Raw genomic sequence first — 19,098 nt, 5'->3', positions numbered from 1 at the left:
GGAAAGTTTGCTTGGCCAACAGACAGGGATATATTCCAGCATTTTGCAGGGCCATACAGAAATCGTGTTATTGCATCTACACAAAAAAGAAATGAGGATTTTTACATACAGGTATACATTACATTCAACAATTAACATTTAGTAAAATTAGAATAACTGATTACAGACTGTTTTGTAACTTACCTTAACAGGCAGTTAGAGAGTAAAAAACACTACATAAAAATGCAGTTCTGAGTAAATTTACTTTTATGTTTGTTCTTGTACACAAATATGTGCATTGCTTTGCAGCTCAAGAGTGGCCCAACTGTCTAACTGCATGCTTATCATGGGAAAGGAAATTGCAAGTCATGAGGTCTCTCACATGTTAAAGGAGAAAATGCAGATGGTAATAAACTCTAAAAATTACCTTTATTTGCAGATTAATTCACTCAATTCAATTCTATTCAATTAAATGTTATTTATATAGTGTTGGTGATATAAAAAGTTGTCACAAAGCAGCTTTACAGTGAAAAACAGGTCCAGGCCTCTTATGAGCAGCAACACAGAGATGCCAATTTTATGGTGACACAGTGGCAGGAAAAAAAACTCCCTTTAAGAGGAAGAAACCTTAGGAAGAACCAAGACTCAGTCAGAGGAACCCATCCTACTCGGGTTGACCCGCTCAGTACAAACAAATAACAAACAAATAACAGAACAAAACAATAGTACAGAGAAATAATGTGAGCTATAGCTAATGTAACAGGTACTAATTTAACTAATCAGTTTCTCACAGCTGCGCTCTAAAATCAAGTAGACAGCCTTCTTTTGACAGTAGAGACAGTCCAATTGTTTTTAATACTCTTTGTTTCGGAAGTAACAGTAAATTAGCATGTGTTTTAATACTTTTGTCGATATGGTGTATATGTGTCAGAGATCTAATGGTGAAAACAAATGAAAAAAAAAATGTCTGGAAATTAATTTTCTAATAAATTTTTACAACAATCTGAAAATGGAGAATATTCAGTTATTAGACATTTTGACTAGATTGAGGCAGGATTTCATCTTTAGTGTAGTGTAAAGGTGATGTTACAGTAGATGAAGCATAAGCCAAAGATCCCAATGGAACTGTGGACAGAAAAGCAAATTTCCATCAACCCAGATCTATAACTTTTACTGTTATTCTATTCTCAATCAGGTTTGCAGGGACCCGTGCAACCCCTAAAGCCCAGAGAGTGAGAGAGAGAGAGAGAGAGAGAGAGAGAGAGAGAGAGAGAGAGAGAGAGAGAAGTGTGAGAGAGAGAGAAAGAGAGAGAGTGTAAGAGAGAGAGAGAGAGGGAGTTAGAGTAAAAGAGAGAGAGAGTGTGAGAGAGGGAGAGGGAGAGAAAGAGAGAGTGTAAAAGAGAGAGAGAGAGAGAGTGTAAAAGAGAGAGAGAGAGAGAGAGAGAGAGAGTGTAAGAGAGAGAGACAGAGAGAGAGTGAGAGTAAAAGAAAGAGAGTGTGAGAGAGGGAGAGGGAGAGAAAGAGAGAGTGTAAAAGAGAGAGAGAGAGAGAGAGAGTGTAAAAGAGAGAGACAGAGAGAGAGTGAGAGTAAAAGAAAGAGAGTGTGAGAGGGAGAGAAAGATAAAGAGAGAGAGAGTGTAAGAGAGAGTGAGAGAGTGAGTAACTCCCCTAATAAACAACTGTTAATATTGTTATACTTGATAATTATTATTACTATTGTTATTATTATTGTTGTTTTTACTATTGTCATTGTTATTCTTATTATTGTGATTTTTTATTTTATTTTTTTATTTTAATTAATTGATGTTTATGTTAACATTTTCATCGTTGTTTCACTATAGGTTCGGTTTTGACATTTGTGTGCTTTGGCAACATTGTTTTTTTTAAAACAGTCATGCTAATAAAGCCACATTTGAACTGAATTGAATTGAGAGAGACAGAGAGAGAGAGTGTAAGAGAAAGAGAGAGAGATGCTCCCCAGGTTAAAAGTTCACTTCTGCCAGATTTAGATGAGAGAGATGTTTAGAGGGAGGGGGGTGTAGAATCTAAGCATAGCAAGTTTTCATGGCCTGCATTCGTTGGATGTGTGAATGTACGCATGTTTAGTCTCTTGTGTAGTGTGTGTGCGTGTGTGTGTGTGCGTGTGTGTCTGGCAAAAGGCAAATGGATTGAAGCGCAGGATCGGCCATCTGTTTAACACTAATATTTAGAGATTCCAAATAAACAACCTGTCAGCCAGACCTGCAGCACTAACTCACCAGCAAACACTGCGGCTGACACCAGCATTCATCTTAATAAACCTCGCAATGTGGCCTGTGACAGTGTGTGTACGCCTGTGCATTAGGACGAGACTTTAGCAGGAAAGACGATATAGTGTGATGGAAAGTGTTAATTTGGATTTGACTGCTTGTATGTGTGTGTGTGTGTGTGTGTGTGTGTGTGTGTGTGTGTGTGTGAAGACTACGTTTTCCTCCATTCTGAACTCCTACTACTGCAGTCTGTCTCCACTCTACTGACCCATCACTCATAATAACTCATAATCACTGAGATGAGTTGGGATACTATTCAGCAGCCAATTATCTTTCTCTCTACGTCTCTGTGTCTCTCTCACTTTTTTAAGCTCTATCATACACACCCTGCACAAGACGCTTCGCGATGCTCTTTGCTATCTTACACCCAGTCAAAAGTCTATTTTCACTCCTTGTGCCCACGCTGTGAAAATAGTGTTAGAGAGTTTAAAGGAATAAATCTACACTGATGGGCGTGTTGGTCAGAAAGTGACCTGGAAAACACAGGAGCTCCACTGACTGATTTAAACCCTGACAACAGTCAATCATCAGAGTTCATTCCTATAGGTGCGCCCACTTCAGTGTCTGGATCAGGTTCTCTGATTTTGCTATTTATAGGTTTATATTTGAGTAAAATGAACTACGAACAACATTTTTCCCAAATTCCAAATAAAATTTTGTAATTAAGAGCATTTATTTGTAGAAAATGAAAAGTGGCTGAAATAACAAAAAAGATCCAGAGCTTTCAGAAAACAAGTTCATATTCATAAAGTGCATGCATCTTGACATCGTGTTCTCCGCCACCAGTCTTACACACTGCTTTTGGATAACTTTATGCTGCTTTTCTCCTGGTGCAAATATCAAAGCAGTTCAGCTTGGCTTGATGGCTTGTGATCATCCTTCTTCCTCTGAATTATATTCCAGAGTTTTTCAATTTGACAAAATCAAAGAAACTCATCATTTTTAAGTGGTCTCTTATTTTTTTCATGGCTGTATGTATTTCTTACTGGACAGCTACCAAATAATATGTTGAAATCTGTAATATAAATGTTAGATGTGTTCAGAAGGATGAAGAGAGCTGTGTTTGATTCTGAAACAGCAGAGAAAGCTGTAAAACATCGATTGTTGGCTTCTGTGATGATATAAGATCCATATCCAGCATGAAGTTGTAATGAAACAATGTAGAGCAGGAATGCCTTGTGTTTGAAAAGTTAGGATGAGCTGAATCATGAGCAAAAACACTCATCATTTAAATAATAATTTAAACCCTATTTAAACCTATTTAAACCTATATAAGGGCTTGATGTTTAAATTAATGTAAAATATAGCTTTTATTTTTCTAACCTGTTTATTTTGTATTTAGATGTGTTAAAGTAAGAAAGTAGTTCAGTTGCTTGTATTATTTTTTGTGCATATAGAACATATTATAGTAGAGATGTTATAAAACCTATTATAGTAAATGTTGTATTTTGTAACCTGCTACTGTTCTCACATTTTCATTGTTATAACACCCTCACTCTCATCACACTATCACTGTCATCACACTCTCACTGTCATCACACTCTCACTCTCATCACACTCTCACTTTTTATAATATGTTGACATCATTGCTGCTACTCTTGGTAATATTCACTAATAATAAAACTGCTATAGTTACAGACTGTAGTTCTGTATACTTTATTATTATCCTCCTTTCACCCTGTTCTTTAATGGCCTGGAACCCAGTGGACCAGCACAGAGCAGCTATTATTTAGGTGGTGGGTCATTACTGTTAGTGTGGGTTGTTCTGGTATGAGTGGATCAGACACAGCAGTGCTGCTGGAGTTTTTAAACACCTCAGTGTTAGAGCTGCAGCGAGAACAGTTCACCAACAGTCTTCAGTGGCCAGTATTATGTGAGCACTGATGAAGGACTAGAGGATGACCAATACAAACTGTGCAGCAACAGATTCAGAGCTTCTGTCTCTGACTTTATTTTATCTACAAGGTGGAGCAGCTGTAGGTAGAAGAGTCTAATAGAGAACCTAAACACATTATAGTATGGTTTTTGCTCTGTACTTTTCACACTATGAAGCACATTTTTAATTATTTAAATTTCCCTTAAAATCAACAGCGTGCCTTATAATCCAGTTCACCTTATATATATAATAAACCAGTCAGGTTGTAAGGAGCAGTAAAGCCACTCCGCTGAAGTACAGCGTTATACAGGAGTTTTAATGAAGTTTCTCCAGCACCAAGGATGGAGCAGTATTAGCATTAGCTGCTAACCTCAACGCAAACTCTATTGGCATTTAGAGGTGAGTATATTGGACTGTAGTCTGCCCATTTACTGTATTAAAACAAGCTACAAGGGACGAACCGCTAGCTGCTAACCACGTTATTGAAAATATTGGAAATCTAAACGGAATATTGTTAATAAATGGAAGCATTTTACTCACCCAAATCAACAGTTTTCTGCAGAGAAATTTGTGTAGATTAATATCTAGAGCTCATTTGACTTTAAAAGAAAATGGTTTATTTACTTAGGGGCCCCCTAGCGGTGAGACCTGCTTGAATTAGAAGAGAAACATGGCGACACCATTGTTCCTTACTAGTGTTGCCTAAAATGCACCTTATAATCTGGTGTGACTTATGTATGAAAATAGACCATAAAATAGATGGTCTTTGATAGTGCGCCCTACAGTTTTAAGATCTTGTGAGCGTGTTTGAAGATTGTTCCTTTTGCATAAAATGTATTCTAGGGCTGCAATATATTAAAAAAAAGTGATGCATTAAAAAAAGACATTGCATGTTGTTCTTCAGTATATCTTACTTGTGCATATTGTGAAACTGATGTTAAAAACAATGTTTAGTGTAGCTCTAATGTATTTATTTGTGTGCAGTAATAATGTATTATGACTATAAGATTGCAGTTTCCTTTAAGATCAATTACATACTTTGATTTTATGCATTTTATACTATTCTGAACTAAAGTGTCCAATATGACAATTAATTACAAGCTCATAAATTGTACGTGTGTGTGTGTGTGTGTCTCCACAGTACTTTGGCAGTCTGCTGGTGATCTTCTGTGTGGAGCTGGCCAGTGGAGTGTGGACGTACGAGGAGGTGAGTAGCACTATGAATAACACGATGAGCTCCTATCACTTTTCTCTCTCTCTCTCTCTCTCACACACTAAGCAGCATAGCTGCATCCGTATGAGCTCTCTCTCTCTCTCTCTCTCTCTCTCTCTCTCTCTCTCTCTCTTCTCTCTCTCTCTCTCTCTCTCTCTCTCTCTCTCTCTCAGCGCTGCTGCTGCTGCTGCTGCAGTTCAGATCGGGTTTCTCCAGCTAATCTTAACCGTTAGGAGTTCAAAGGCCTGGCTCAAGCACTTTCCTTTACTGGCGTAGTGGGGGGCAGTCGGCAGGGGGGCATGTTTGTAAGATGTGTGTGTGTGTGTGTGAGTGGGATGCTAATGTGCTCTTGAAAGGTTGTTAGCATAAAGGGCTGAGCTTGATCTAAATCTGTATAGCTGTAATCAGGAGGAGGAAAGGTGGAAGGGGTGGAAAGGGGAGGGGGGGGGTGGGTTCAGGTAGCATCTGCTACTGCTGGAGTGGACAGAGAGGAGATAAGACTGACCCTTAGGGTTAAATAACACACACACACACACTGACACACACACAAATGGTTTTACTTTTTTAAACAACTTATAAAAGACAAAATCTGGGCTCGGAGTAGTCCAGCAGGCTAAGCACTGCCACTACGACTGGGTAGCACTGTTCGAATCCCGGTTATGTAGCTTGCCATCAGCTGCTGGAGCCCTGAGAGAGCACAATTGGTCTTGCTTTCTCTATGGGTGGGTAGATGGCGCTCTCTCTCTCTCCCCACATTACTCCTAGGGTGATGTCGATCAGCCAAGGCTGCGTCTGTGAGATGATGTATCGATGTAACCGAGTCGCTGCGCTTTCCTCCAAGTGAGCTGTGATGCTACTCGGTAATTTGAAAATAGGTGGAGTCAGATGAGGCATGTGCTAGTCTTTACCCTCCTGGTGTTGTGGCATCACTAGTGATAGTAGGAGTCCTAATAATATGGTTGGGAAATTGGCCTTGTAAATTGAGGAGAAAATCATATAAAAATTTGAAATTGTAAATAAATTTATAAAAAAAAGAAAAAATCCAATAAAATACACTAAGCACAAAAGTGCTATTTGGAAGAAAGATAACAGTTACCAGGAACAATAAATGATTAATAAAGATTACACTAGTTTGGGCAATATTTAAGGAACTACACCTACAGAAGTGGTGTGCAGAGTAGGGCTGCATCAGTGACTCAATTAAATGGATTACAATAAATCAAAAATAAATTGAAAATCAAAATCAATTGATATCTGTTATTAAAATAGTTGGCAAGTAATTTGATAATTAATTAGTTAGTACAATTTCGTAGTAAATCAGTCTTCCTAGAGCCTGCTAGAGTAGTTAAACAAGATAAACAACAACTATTTTCTGATGGTGTGTATATTATTTAATTTATTTAAAAGTTAACATCACTCAATATGCCAGTTACCATTACAGAAATCAGTTGAGTCTGTCTGTCTGTCTGTCTGTCTGTGTCTATCTATCTATCTATCTATCTATCTATCTATCTATCTATCTATCTATCTATCTATCTATCTATCTATCTATCTATCTATCTATCTATCTATCTATCTATCTATCTTGCCAATAGAATAGGCATCTCTGCAGCAGACATACAGTATGTGAACATATTAGCACCATGCCTAATACCAGACGTGAGCTAGAGGGGTATAAATGGGGATGATGAGGTGGGGTGGTGATCATGCATCCAACATCCTGACTCTAATAACGTTAATATCAGTAAATGCAATTAAATTCTTGCAACAATTCTCCAAAATATAGTGTAAATCCTTCCCTGCAGATTAGAAAAATTAAAGTTTAAAAATCATTTAAATATACTTGATTTTGGGAGAAACAATGACTGAGCAGGTGTCTGAAAACTTCTGTCCATGTAGTTTTTGTACACTTTACTGTATGTTAATTCTTATACAAGAATATACCTTACTTGCGTACATAATAATAATAATAATAATAATAATAATAATAATAGTAGTAATACACTGATCATACAGAGATCTACACCCATATCTAAATGTATCGTATTTGTCACACTATAAGGTGTACTTAAAATTCTTTAATTGTCAAAAAATTTGATAATGTGCCTTATAATCTGGTCCGTCCTTATGTATAAAATTCTTTCAGTCAGGTATTAAGAAGCAGTAAAGACACTCTAATGCTGAAGTACAGTGTTATAAAGGAGTTTCAGTGAAGTTTCTCCAGCACCAAGATCGGAGCAGTATTAGCATTAGCTGCTAACTGCAGCACTAGCTCTTTCACTTTTCAGAGGTGAGTATATCGGACTATAGTTTGCATGTTTACTGTGTTAAAACAAGCTACGTGGGACCAGTGGAACCGCTATCTAATAGTGCCCTAACTTACTGGGTACCTAACACTTAGGGTTCCTCAGTGTAGCGCTGTCAGGTGGGATTTACTAGCACTAATCGTTGCTGCTAACAGCGCTATTAAAAAAACAATATATATATATATATATATATATATAAATGCTTTATTCACCCAAATAAATCTGTGTAAATTAACATCCAGCACTCAATTGACTTTAAAATATATATTTTTTTAGTATTACAGTTCTGTTTACTTTATCTCCCCTCTTACTATATTCACTTTAAATGTGCTTTATGTATGAAAATAGACCATAAAATAAATGTTTATTGATAGTGCGCTTTATAAATATGGAATAAAAATAAAATCATAAGCTCAGAAAATAAAAATTTAAGCTAAATAAAAATAAAACAAAAAGCAAAAAAAAAGCACTTTACGGAATAAAAGACAAACAAACAAAAAGCACTTTATTCAGGCTGTTCTACTGCTACTGACAGCATGAGCTAATCCTGTTTTTCTCTGGTTTTCCTACAAATTCAGTGAGCTTTTGTCCTGAAAATGTTCCAGCACACACGCACACACACACACACACACACACACACACACACATACGCACACACTCTCCTTTAAGGCCGGGTCTTATCAGCTACTGAAAGTCCCCTGAATGCTTTTGATATGATGCCGTCGTCGCGCAGGTGTGACCGAGAGTGACCTGTGCGTATTTGTGTGAGTGTTTGTCTTTTTGCTATCCACCCACGCCTCTGCACCTGGCCCCGCAACATTATCCCCATTGTCCCTTCCATCCCTCTCTCCTCAACCCCACATCGCTATGTGGCTATCAGTAACTCCAGCGAGCCGCATTACCCACCCCCCCCCCCCCCCCCCGCTTCCGCTATCAGCATCTACTCCATTCACCGGCATGAAGGGGTGACACACCTGGCCCCAGGGGCATTGTGGGTACTCCATGAGACGGGTACTTATCTCAGGAGGTGACAAAAGCGAAATAGCAGGGAGGATTGCTGTACTTCTGAAGAGGACATTAGGCCTGAATAAAGCCCCTGCCCGGGGCCAGTGCTACCATTGATGCCTGCTGTCTGCCCCAGCGGTCTGCTAGAATAAGGGAGAGACTGTTAAAAATAAGAGACTGTCACTGGTTGATAAAGTGATCATGAGAATTATCGGTTATTATCGGGCAAACAAGTACTTCAAGGTAATTATTTTTGTTCTAGTTCAACTGTACACAACTATCCTTTTAACCCAATCTCAAACAGACTGTCTAATGTGTTTTTTTATGTGATTACATTATAAAGAATTATCTAAAGTAAATGCATGTTAAAGTGAGCCTGGGCGCGTTCTCTAGGGGGCGTGTTCTTAAGTGCCTGTGTTTTATGAGGAAGTGAAGGAGGATAGATGAGGAAGGAGTGGATGGGTGCCTGATTAGTGCTGTGTTTCTGTTTCATGATGTGTATTATCAGGGGCGTTGCCTGGGTATGTAAAAATCCGGGGCTCAGCCCAGTTATTTATATTAGTTTATTAGCTGATCAGTTGGATCCGGTGGAAAACATACAATTTTAGGGCAGAGACCAGGGTTAAGAAAGTCATTAGTGGTTAGCTAAATACATTTTCGTTAATTATAGCTTACAGTAAGTCCTGCAATCCTAAATTAATAAAAACTGATCAGGTACATTCTCAAACCTTGATCTGTGTGTTTTGATTCAGAGACGAGTCTTTTTAACCAGCTATCAGAAACATATCATCACAGTTTACATGGTTAGTTTAGTTACCTTCTTTTAGAAAAATCGCCGTATATCCAGATATGTTTTAATATCAGAGCTAAACCCCTTAAAAATCCTCCCCAGCAAGGCGGTGGGAGGCTGGGATAGGGGCTTCCCTACAAGCCCATCGTGCTCCACAAAACCAGCAAGCTGATTGGCTGTTTCTCCTGAAAGGCGAAACTTTATCCCTGAACTGGCTCCGTGATTCGCATCAAAAGATTTTCCATTCACAGTGGACAGCCGCCTGTCTCCTCACTAATAATACAGCTGAGCTGAGCTAAACGTTTCGGGGCTACTGGAAATGTATTCGGGGCTAAAGCCCCGGAAGCCCAGGTCAGGCGACACCCCTGTGTATTATTATACATGAACAAACAGAAACTCTTACAGAAACTGCCGACTAGAAATAATTTTCTCACATCGATTTGGCGCCCCCTCTAGTTCAGCACCCCTATGCGTCGCATATGCTGCAGACCCCCTTTTTGCGCCACTGATCTGGAACATCTGAACTGTCTGTTATTATGTTGCTAATGCTTTAATAATAGTCTGTATTCTCTGTTTTGCAGCCGTCAGTTCAGAGGTCAGATATGATCAGTTTGAAGTCACGCATGCCAAACTATGGCCTACAGCGCTACCAGTGGCTAACCCACGCCTGGAACTCTTTTCAGACTGAGGTGAGAACTGATCTTTTTCTGGAGTGGACAGAATATACTAGTGCACTGCTCTGAATTTGGACTTGATATAACACAGTGGACCCATTGGTATTTTTGGCAGTGTGCCACTGTAGTCATGCTGGAAAATGAAATCCTCTTCTTCATAAAAGTTGTCAGCAGAGGGAAAACACTGCACTGACTTTAGACTTGATAATAAAACACAGTGGATCAACACCAGCAGATGACATGACTCTCCAAACCATCACTGATCATCAGTAAATTTTACATTTTATTTTTAAATCAAGGGAGCAGAGTCTGGAGGAAGAGTGGAGAGACACACAGTACAAGCTGCTTGAGGTCTAGTGTGAAGTTTCCACCAATCAGTGTTGGTTTGGAGAGACATGTCCATACCTGTCAAGTCTCCCGTTTTGGCCGGGAAACTACCGTATTTTACTCCTCTTTCTCGCCGTCCTCCCGTATTAGTATTTTCCCGTAAATTTCCTGTATTATATTAAAATAAAAAAATAGATATTATTGAGGAGACAGGGCACTGACCGCTCTGTGTCTCTTAACCAATCGTGGAGCCGGTTCAAGGAGAAAGTCCCGCCTTTCAGGAGAAACAGCCAATCAGCTTGCAAAGGAGGGTCAGTGTGGGGAAGCCCCCCGTCGCAGTTGGAGCTGCTGATGTTAAAACAGATCTGGATATACAGCGATTTTTCTTAAAGAAAGGTAACGGTAGGCTAATCATGGAAACTGTGATGAGATTTTTCTGATAGCTGCTTAAAAATACTCGTCTCCAAAATAAAACACACAGATTAAACCTTTTAAAATAAAAAAATTTACAGCTTGTGACTCAGTTAAACTAGAAATGTGGAGAGGACCGAATTGAACTGAACTGATCAGGGGTGGAGTGATCAAAAAGAAGAAGTATTAATTAAAAATTATTAATTGTGTAGGCCCCTTAGGACAAATTTTTACTGATGAAACATATCTGGTCCATGTCCTTTTAGTAAAAGCTCATGATACTATGTGTAGGTCACCAACAGTCATTTTGCAGAATTTGTGCACCCTTTGTTCAATTTTAAATCCATTAAATAAATAAAAAATATATCATATAAAAGAGTGCATTTATTACAAAAAAGACATGAAATCTTAATTTTTTTTAAAAAGAAAAGGATTTTTAATTTGGCTGTATTAAAAGAATGACATATGTAGGAATGTCCACAAACAACATTTCAGATTCTGATAATCTGATTGTAGTGTGTAAGTGGTTCACTTGTGGTTATTTTAGATTTTTTGTAAACCTGTCTTAAAATGTAAGGGATACTGAACCTTCGTTGGGCTGGTGGGACGGCTTTAAGTGTACAGAGGAAAATATCCCTTATTTTTAAATCTAAAACTTGACAGGTATGCATGTCTGTCATCTGCTGGTGTTGATCCACTGTGTTTTATCAAGTCCAAAGTCAGTTCAGTGTTTTTTCAGGAAAATCTTACAGCACTTCATGCTTTCCTCTGCTGATAACTTTTATTGAGATGCGGATTTCATTTTCCAGCAGGACTTGGCACACTGCCCACACTGCCAAAAGTACCAATTGGTCTTATATAATATTCAAATTTTCTGAGACACTGATTTTTGGGTTTTCATTGTCTGTTAGCCATAATCAACAATCAACAATAAAAGAAATAGAACCTTACAATAGATCACTTTGTGTGTAATACATCTATATAAAATTTGAGTTTCACATTTTGAACTGAATTACTGAAATAAAGTAACTTTTCAATGCTGTTCAATTTTTTTTTTGAGATGCACAAGTACATTCAATTAAAACATGACAAGAATTTTGTGCAAAGTACTTTTGCACAAAGTCGAGAGTACTTGGTTCTGTGTGAAGTACTTGACTTCTCATTTGCATATTGAGCAATAAGCACTTACCTCTTCCCTTCGTACCTGTATATGACCTGTTTTAATCTCCAAATTTCCTCTTTAGATTTTGCCTGTTTTTTTTTTTACTCTCCCTCTGTTTAAACTCATGTTATTGTTAATTGCGCTGTTGATATTTGGCCTTGCATGCTCTCCACTACCTTCTTGAATTACACTGATTTTATGAGTTTTATGAGTTTTTACATACACAGTGCTGTTTAAATAGGGATGTAGATCACTAATACAGCTCTAAAAAAATAACAAAATAAATAAGAGTCCACTTAAAAAGGATGAGTTTCTTTGATTTTACCAAATTGAAAACCTCTGGAATATAATCAAGAGGAAGACGGATGATCACAAGCCATCAAACTAAACTGAACTGCTTAAATTTTTGCACCAGGAGTGTCAAGAGCATAAAGTTGTCTAAAAGCAGTGTGTAAGACTGGTGAAGGAGAACATGACGAGATGCATGAAAACTGTGATTAAAAACCAGGGTCATTGGGTCACATCTGTGACCAAGACAGCAAGTCTTTGTGATGTATCAAGAGCCACGGTATCCAGGGTAATGTCAGCATACCACCAAGAAGGACCAACCACATCCAACAGGATTAACTGTTGACGCTGTAATAGGAAGCTGTCTGAAAGGGATGTTCGGGTGCTAAGCTGGATTGTATCTAAAAAACATAAAACCACGGCTGATCAAATCACAGCAGAATTCAATGTGCACCTCAACTCTCCTGTTTCCACCAGAACTGTCCGTCACCACAATCAATTAGTTTCAGTTTCATTGTGCAACCACGATGGGCGTGGTAATTGTACCTTGTGCAAGTTGTACACATTCTACCCTAGAGAAAGAACAGTTCAAATGGTTAAATGTCCTTACTACTTTTTGGGCAACTTGACCTGATATCCTCACTTCTATTTCCAGTTTAAATGCTGCGGGGTGATCTACTTCACTGATTGGCTGGAGATGACCGAGATGGAGTGGCCCCCGGACTCCTGCTGCTCTGATCAGTATCCAGGCTGCGCTCGCCACGCTCACCACCGCGACCTGAGTGACCTCTACCAAGAGGTGAGCTTGGTTGGTGGCCAACACACTATCAGAGGAATCATGGCCTCCGGCGTGCTGACCCGTGGCCTGGAGTAATTAGAGAACACTGGGTAGCTGCAGGCGCTGAGAGCTGGTTCTGGATCAGCTTCAGATGGTGGTTTATTTGTATCTCTGTTGTAGGAGGTAATTGTTATGCAGTGTGGCTCAGTATGGAGAGATAAAGAACACTTAGAAGACAGGGAAGAGGGTTGAATGAGAAGAGGCAGTGAGGAGACTCTTAATGTGTGTGTGTGTGTGTGTGTGTGTGTGTGTAATTAGACAGTGCTGTCAGCATTAGATGATTGCTGGGTACCACTTAAACTCTGTTTCTTGAGGCCATTTCACAACACGGAAAAGCACCTGTGTGTGTGTTGAAGCATCGCCCACTGACAGATGCGAGGGTGCACTCTAACTTAAGCAAACACACACACACACAGATATAAATTGTTGCACACACCCACACATACACACATTCCTTCCCACTGTAATCTCACACAGCTGTGCATCCATTTTTTTTCATACCGAGTGAGGACCCCCTACACATACGAACTACAAAACCAGTCAAACTGAACCACAGTGTATTATTTTGTTGCTTTTCTGAGAAAATTTTAGTACAAACCTACAATTTACAATCGCGTTTTTGAAAACATTTCTTTTTTAAATATCCCATCAGACAAACCTGCTATTTTATTTGAATCATTAATTTACTTTAGTGTAGCTGTATTCTACTCATAAATGTACCTCGGCAGTGCATGCTAGTAAAACCTGCACAGAGAAAGGCTATGTTAGCGATTTATTTCACATTAGCTAACATTACTTTCCTAGACCTGTACACAGGTTTGAGGCCACTGGAGAGGCAGTAAACTGATACCAAGCAAAATAAGTGAATGCTGAATTTATTATTTATGTATTATTTAAAACTTAAAAGTAAGCCAATTATTTAATTAATTAAGTCGTTTGGTATAAATCCTTCTGTGTTTTCACTTATTTGGTCACAGAAAACAGCTCTGGAAAAATTTAAGAGACCACTTCAGTTTCTGAATCAGTTTTTCTGATGTTGCTATTTATAGAAATATGTTTGAGTAAAATGAACATTGTTGTTTTATTCTATAAACTACAGACAACATTTCTCCCAAATTCCAAATTAAATATATTTTCATTTAGAGCATGTATTTTCTCAAAATGAGAAAAGGCTTAAATAACAAAAAAAATATGTTTCAGACCTCAAACAATGTAATAAAAAATCATAATTATAAAGTTTTAAGAGTTCAGAAATCAATATTTGTTGGAATAACTTTAGTTTTTAATCATAGTTTTCATGCATCTTGGCATCATGTTCTCCTCCACCAGTCTTACATACTGCTTTTGGATAACTTTATGCTGCTTTACTCCTGGTGCAAACATCAAAGCAGTTCAATTTGTTTTGATGGTTTGTGATCATCCATCTTCCTCTTGATTATATTCCAGAGGTTTTCAATTTGGTAAAATCAAAGTAACTCATCACTTTTAAGTGATCTGTTATTTTTTTTTTCCAGAGCTGTATATTCTTTCCCCTTAAAAGACTTTCTGTTTTACTCACTTACTCACTGTTTCTTCAACCAGTTTTCCAGTTTACTTCCACGTATAGAAAACGTGTTCATTTGTCAGCTGCCACTGCTTACCTTTTGTACTAATCCAAGGACAGGACAGGCTAGATCCGGTTTGTTAAGTCTGCTGAGAACAGACTTTTTCACGTTCGCTCTCTCTCTTTTCACTCACCATCTTTCTCATTCGCGCTATCTCTCCGCATTTTCACTCACAGCTTTTTTCTGGGCTGTTATCTGTTTCTCTCTCTGGGCTGTTGCTGGGGGAGGAGTGGTATCAGGCATCTTGCACTAAAGCACAAATCTCTCACTGCCAGGAAATAATGTACCTGCCTTTCCGCATTTCTCCATCTGCATAGGAAATATCACACGCGCACACACACACACATATGCACACGCACACTCACGCGGATACACGCATACGGATGCACACACAGAGCGGATGAGCGTTACATGGCTTGCATATTAGTGTGGCAGCTGTTGTGCTGACAAGCTTCAGAAATGTTATAAATGTGTTCTTGTTCCTGTCGAGAGACGCGTAACAAAACATACACAAAAAAAGAACAAGCCCTGTGGAGTAGTTTATATGCACTTTAATACTTAAATTTAATCTGTTTCATTCCTCTTGTAAGAAAACATCTTCAGAGCGGTACTCAAGCGGGAGAAAGGAATAAAGGATTTGAAAAAAACAACAACAACAACAACATTGCAAACAGTTTTACTCTTTATCAACAAGACGTGTTTGACAGATGTTGTCTCAGTTCTTACGTAGCCGACAGCTAGAGATGGCAAAACACCTTTTTTCTTTTATAATACTTGGATTGAAATGGACTTTTTTTGAGTATGTGGAAAAAATAAACATTTTCCCATCAAAAAATCCTGCCAAAAAAATCCAGCCCAATGATCAGGAGATCGCCGGTTCGAATCCTGTTCATGTAACTTGCCATCAGCTACCGGAGCCCAGAGAGAGCACAACTGGGTGGGTAGAAAGCATTTTCTCCCCACATCATTTCAAAAGGGTGATGTAGATCAGCACAAGGCGTCTGTGAGCTGATGTATCAGAACCGAGTCGCTGCGCTTTCCTCTGAGTGTGCTGTGATGCTACTTAGTAAAGCTGTATTAGCAGCATTTCAAAAATAGGCGGAGACTGACTTCACATGTATCCGAGGAGGCATGTGCTAGTCTTCACCCTCCTGGTGTTAGGGCATCGAAATTTTCTGCATTTGCTGTCCATTTTTCCTTTCTTTGGAGCTGCCATGCTCTCTCAAAAGCTCAGGAACATTAATGTAGTTGTAATGCAGGAACGAAAGGAAATGTGGGCATTTTAGATTGGGTTTATGTCATACAACACCTAAAGTTCAAACTTTGAATCTCACATTTAAAAAAATCTGCTTAATAGTGAGCCAACTTTCATTTATTTTTTTAAAATGAAAATAAATATGCGGGCCATTCCAAAAAGGTAACAGGCCGCAAATAGCCCTGATTTAAACAGTGCAGATACAAGGCAATGGTGGACAATGAAACTGAAACAGCTGTCATTTTAGTGTGGGAGGTTTCATGGCTAAATTGGAGCAGCCTGGTGGCCAATCTTCATTAATTGCACATTATTGCACCAGTAAGAGCAGAGTGTGAAGGTTTAATTAGCAGGGTAAGGGTAGAGCCACGGTATACAGAGTAATGTCAGCATACCACCAAGAAAGACGAACCACATCCAACAGGATTAACTGTGGACGCTGTAAGAGGAAGCTGTCTGAAACGGATGTTTGTGTGCTAACCCGGATTGTATCCAAATAAACATAAAACCACGGCTGATCAAATCACGGCAGAATTCATTGTGCACCTCAACTCTCCTGTTTCCACCAGAACTGTCCGTCAGGACAATAAACTATAGTGGTCTAAAACCAGGTGTTTCAGTTTCATTGCCTTAAACTGTGCATATCTACACTATTCACTTTTTTAAGTATTTTCTGTGTGTGTGTCTTCTTTACAGGGCTGTGGTCCTAAAATCTACAGTTTTATCCGGGGCACGAAGCAGCTGCAGGTGCTCCGCTTTCTGGGCGTGTCTATAGGCGTGGCCCAGATCCTGGCCATGACCCTAACCCTCACTCTTCTCTGGGCGCTCTACTACGACCATAAGCCTCCGGACCCCGCCCCGCCGGACCCCCTCACCCTCACCCACACCCACTCACACTGCCCTCCAGAGGAGCCCCAGAAGCCGGGCCACGTGCACACGCACCCACGCCCGTCTGAGGCCTGGGGCAGCGCCCCCCTGAATGGACACGCCCAGTTCGAGATGGAGCAGCTCTCCTAGCAGCCACCTGAGGTCTATACGAGATGATCTCTCAGCGTCTGGACAAACAGTAATGAACGCGGCGGTATCATAGCAACCCTGCACAGCCAGTCGGTTGCCAGGACACCCGCTGCGAGCTGACAGCTGCTGCTTTCTTCAGGGTACTGTAACACTGTGGAAAAGTTACAAAACCTTCTCTTTTTTTTGCAAAACTATCAGCTCGCTGGATACTGTTGCAATGAGGCAAGGAAGTATACAGCACATTTTGTTTTGCAACATGCTTTGGAGGGCTTTGGAGCGTTCATACTCTTCGTGCTGTTGGATAGAAACACAGAAATGGAACGTATCTGTGTGTCTGAGGAGCCACTGGACTCATCGTTGATTGGTAAACTCTGAAAGATAAAAAGAAAATAAATAAATAAACTGAAAGGAGAAGATGAGTTCGGTCATCAGTACAGCTACCAAGAGCCTACTGGATGTGCTCCATACAGAACGCCACTTTTTCGCATATAAGCCACAGACACACATGCCATTGGACTTCTCTAGGATATTCTGGAGGATGCTATGTGGCGTTTTTCTAAGGCTATACTAAATAAAATTACACACACAAACTCACAAACACACACACACACACACACACACGCACACACACTTATACTTAAACCTTAGTCTTAAAAAAGAGTATAAAAAAAAAAGAGATTTTGTCTATAGAAAGCTATAACAAGTTCCAGCTGCTCTGAGCTTCACTTCTGGACTGTATGTCTACATGTCTTAAATCACTGTGATGCAAATTATAAAAAAATTCTATATATTTTTTTTCTAGATTTGGAAGCTAAAATGTTTCCCACTACAAGAAAATCATATACACTGACATGCCAAATGTCATGGGATACAGGACTAGCATGATGTCCCATGGAAAAATTAAGAGAACACTTCAGTTTCTCTGATTTTGCTATTTATAGGTATATGTTTATGTAAAATTAACATTTTATTTTTTTCTATAAACTACAGACTAAATTTCTCTCAAATTTCAAATAAAAATATTGTCATTCAGAGCTTTTATTTGCAGAAAATGAGAAATGGCTAAAATAACAAAAAAGATACAGAGCTTTTAGACCTCAAATATTACAAAGAAACTAATTCATATTCAAAAATCAATATTTGGTGGAATAACCCTGTTTTTTCATGCATCTTGGCATCATGTTCTCCTCCACCAGTCTTTCTCACTGCTTTTGGATCATTCAAAAATCCAGCAGTTTAGCTTGGCTTGATGGCTTGTGATCATCCATATATTATTTTATATATTCCATATATATATATATATATATATATATATATATATATATATTCCCAAAGTTTTTCATTTGGTAAAATCAAAGAAACTCACAAGATATCACCTCACAACTTAAACAGACACGAGAATTCCAATGCTGTCCCCCTAAGCTAACACTTTAGAATCAACTCACAGTACATATTGCTATCCCATGACTTTTGGCATGTCAGTGTATTTAAAGGTTGAACACACTGTAGGCCCTATAACACGCTTATAAGCTTTGAGACTGACAAGAATGCTGTACATACAATCATACGGAGCATGTGTGTGTGTAATATAGTGAACTATATTTGACATGACTTATGTGTTTCCTACAACTGTCATGACAAGGATGTCCAGAATGGTTTATTATTCTAGAAGATACAGTGTCACTAGAAGGTTTGTGAAGCCTTCACAATTTTCTGTATTTGTGCAAAAATTGATATGTGTCTTGATATGTGATTAGATCATGATCAGAAGTTCTCTATGAATTAGATAAAGAGAAGCCAGTTAAACAGATTACACGAATCAGTAGATATTTATTTATTAAGCAAAAGCATCCAACATTAAATATCTGTGTCTAAAAAAGTATGTGGTCCTTTTGGTGAGTTCTTTAGAATCTTGGTTGAGAGGTTGATGTTGAACACACAAATCCACCAGTATGACACCACAGTGTTGTGCATGAATGCGTTCATTGTACAAGCTCAACGTTGAACTGAACGCAACACATTTTTTAATAAAGAACTTGAACGTGAA

At 38.8% G+C, this 19,098-nt stretch overlaps 1 protein-coding gene across 1 annotated transcript in view; it reads left to right on the top strand.

Moving 5' to 3' along the window:
• tspan12 (tetraspanin 12) overlaps positions 1-19,098 on the top strand; it is a 32,717-nt gene extending 13,619 nt beyond the window's left edge. Inside the window, exons 4-7 of the mRNA XM_022671882.2 lie at positions 5,306-5,371; positions 10,060-10,167; positions 12,996-13,139; positions 16,731-19,098. Of these exons, the coding sequence (XP_022527603.2) occupies positions 5,306-5,371; positions 10,060-10,167; positions 12,996-13,139; positions 16,731-17,051 (639 nt within the window). The 3' untranslated portion in view covers positions 17,052-19,098. The remainder of the gene's footprint in view (positions 1-5,305; positions 5,372-10,059; positions 10,168-12,995; positions 13,140-16,730) is intronic.

The sequence above is a fragment of the Astyanax mexicanus genome, chromosome 2 (assembly GCF_023375975.1).
Source record: "Astyanax mexicanus isolate ESR-SI-001 chromosome 2, AstMex3_surface, whole genome shotgun sequence".
In the NCBI taxonomy this organism is placed as follows: domain Eukaryota; kingdom Metazoa; phylum Chordata; class Actinopteri; order Characiformes; family Acestrorhamphidae; genus Astyanax; species Astyanax mexicanus.
The sequence above is the reverse complement of the archived record's forward strand: the minus strand, read 5'-3'. Positions and strand labels throughout refer to the sequence as shown.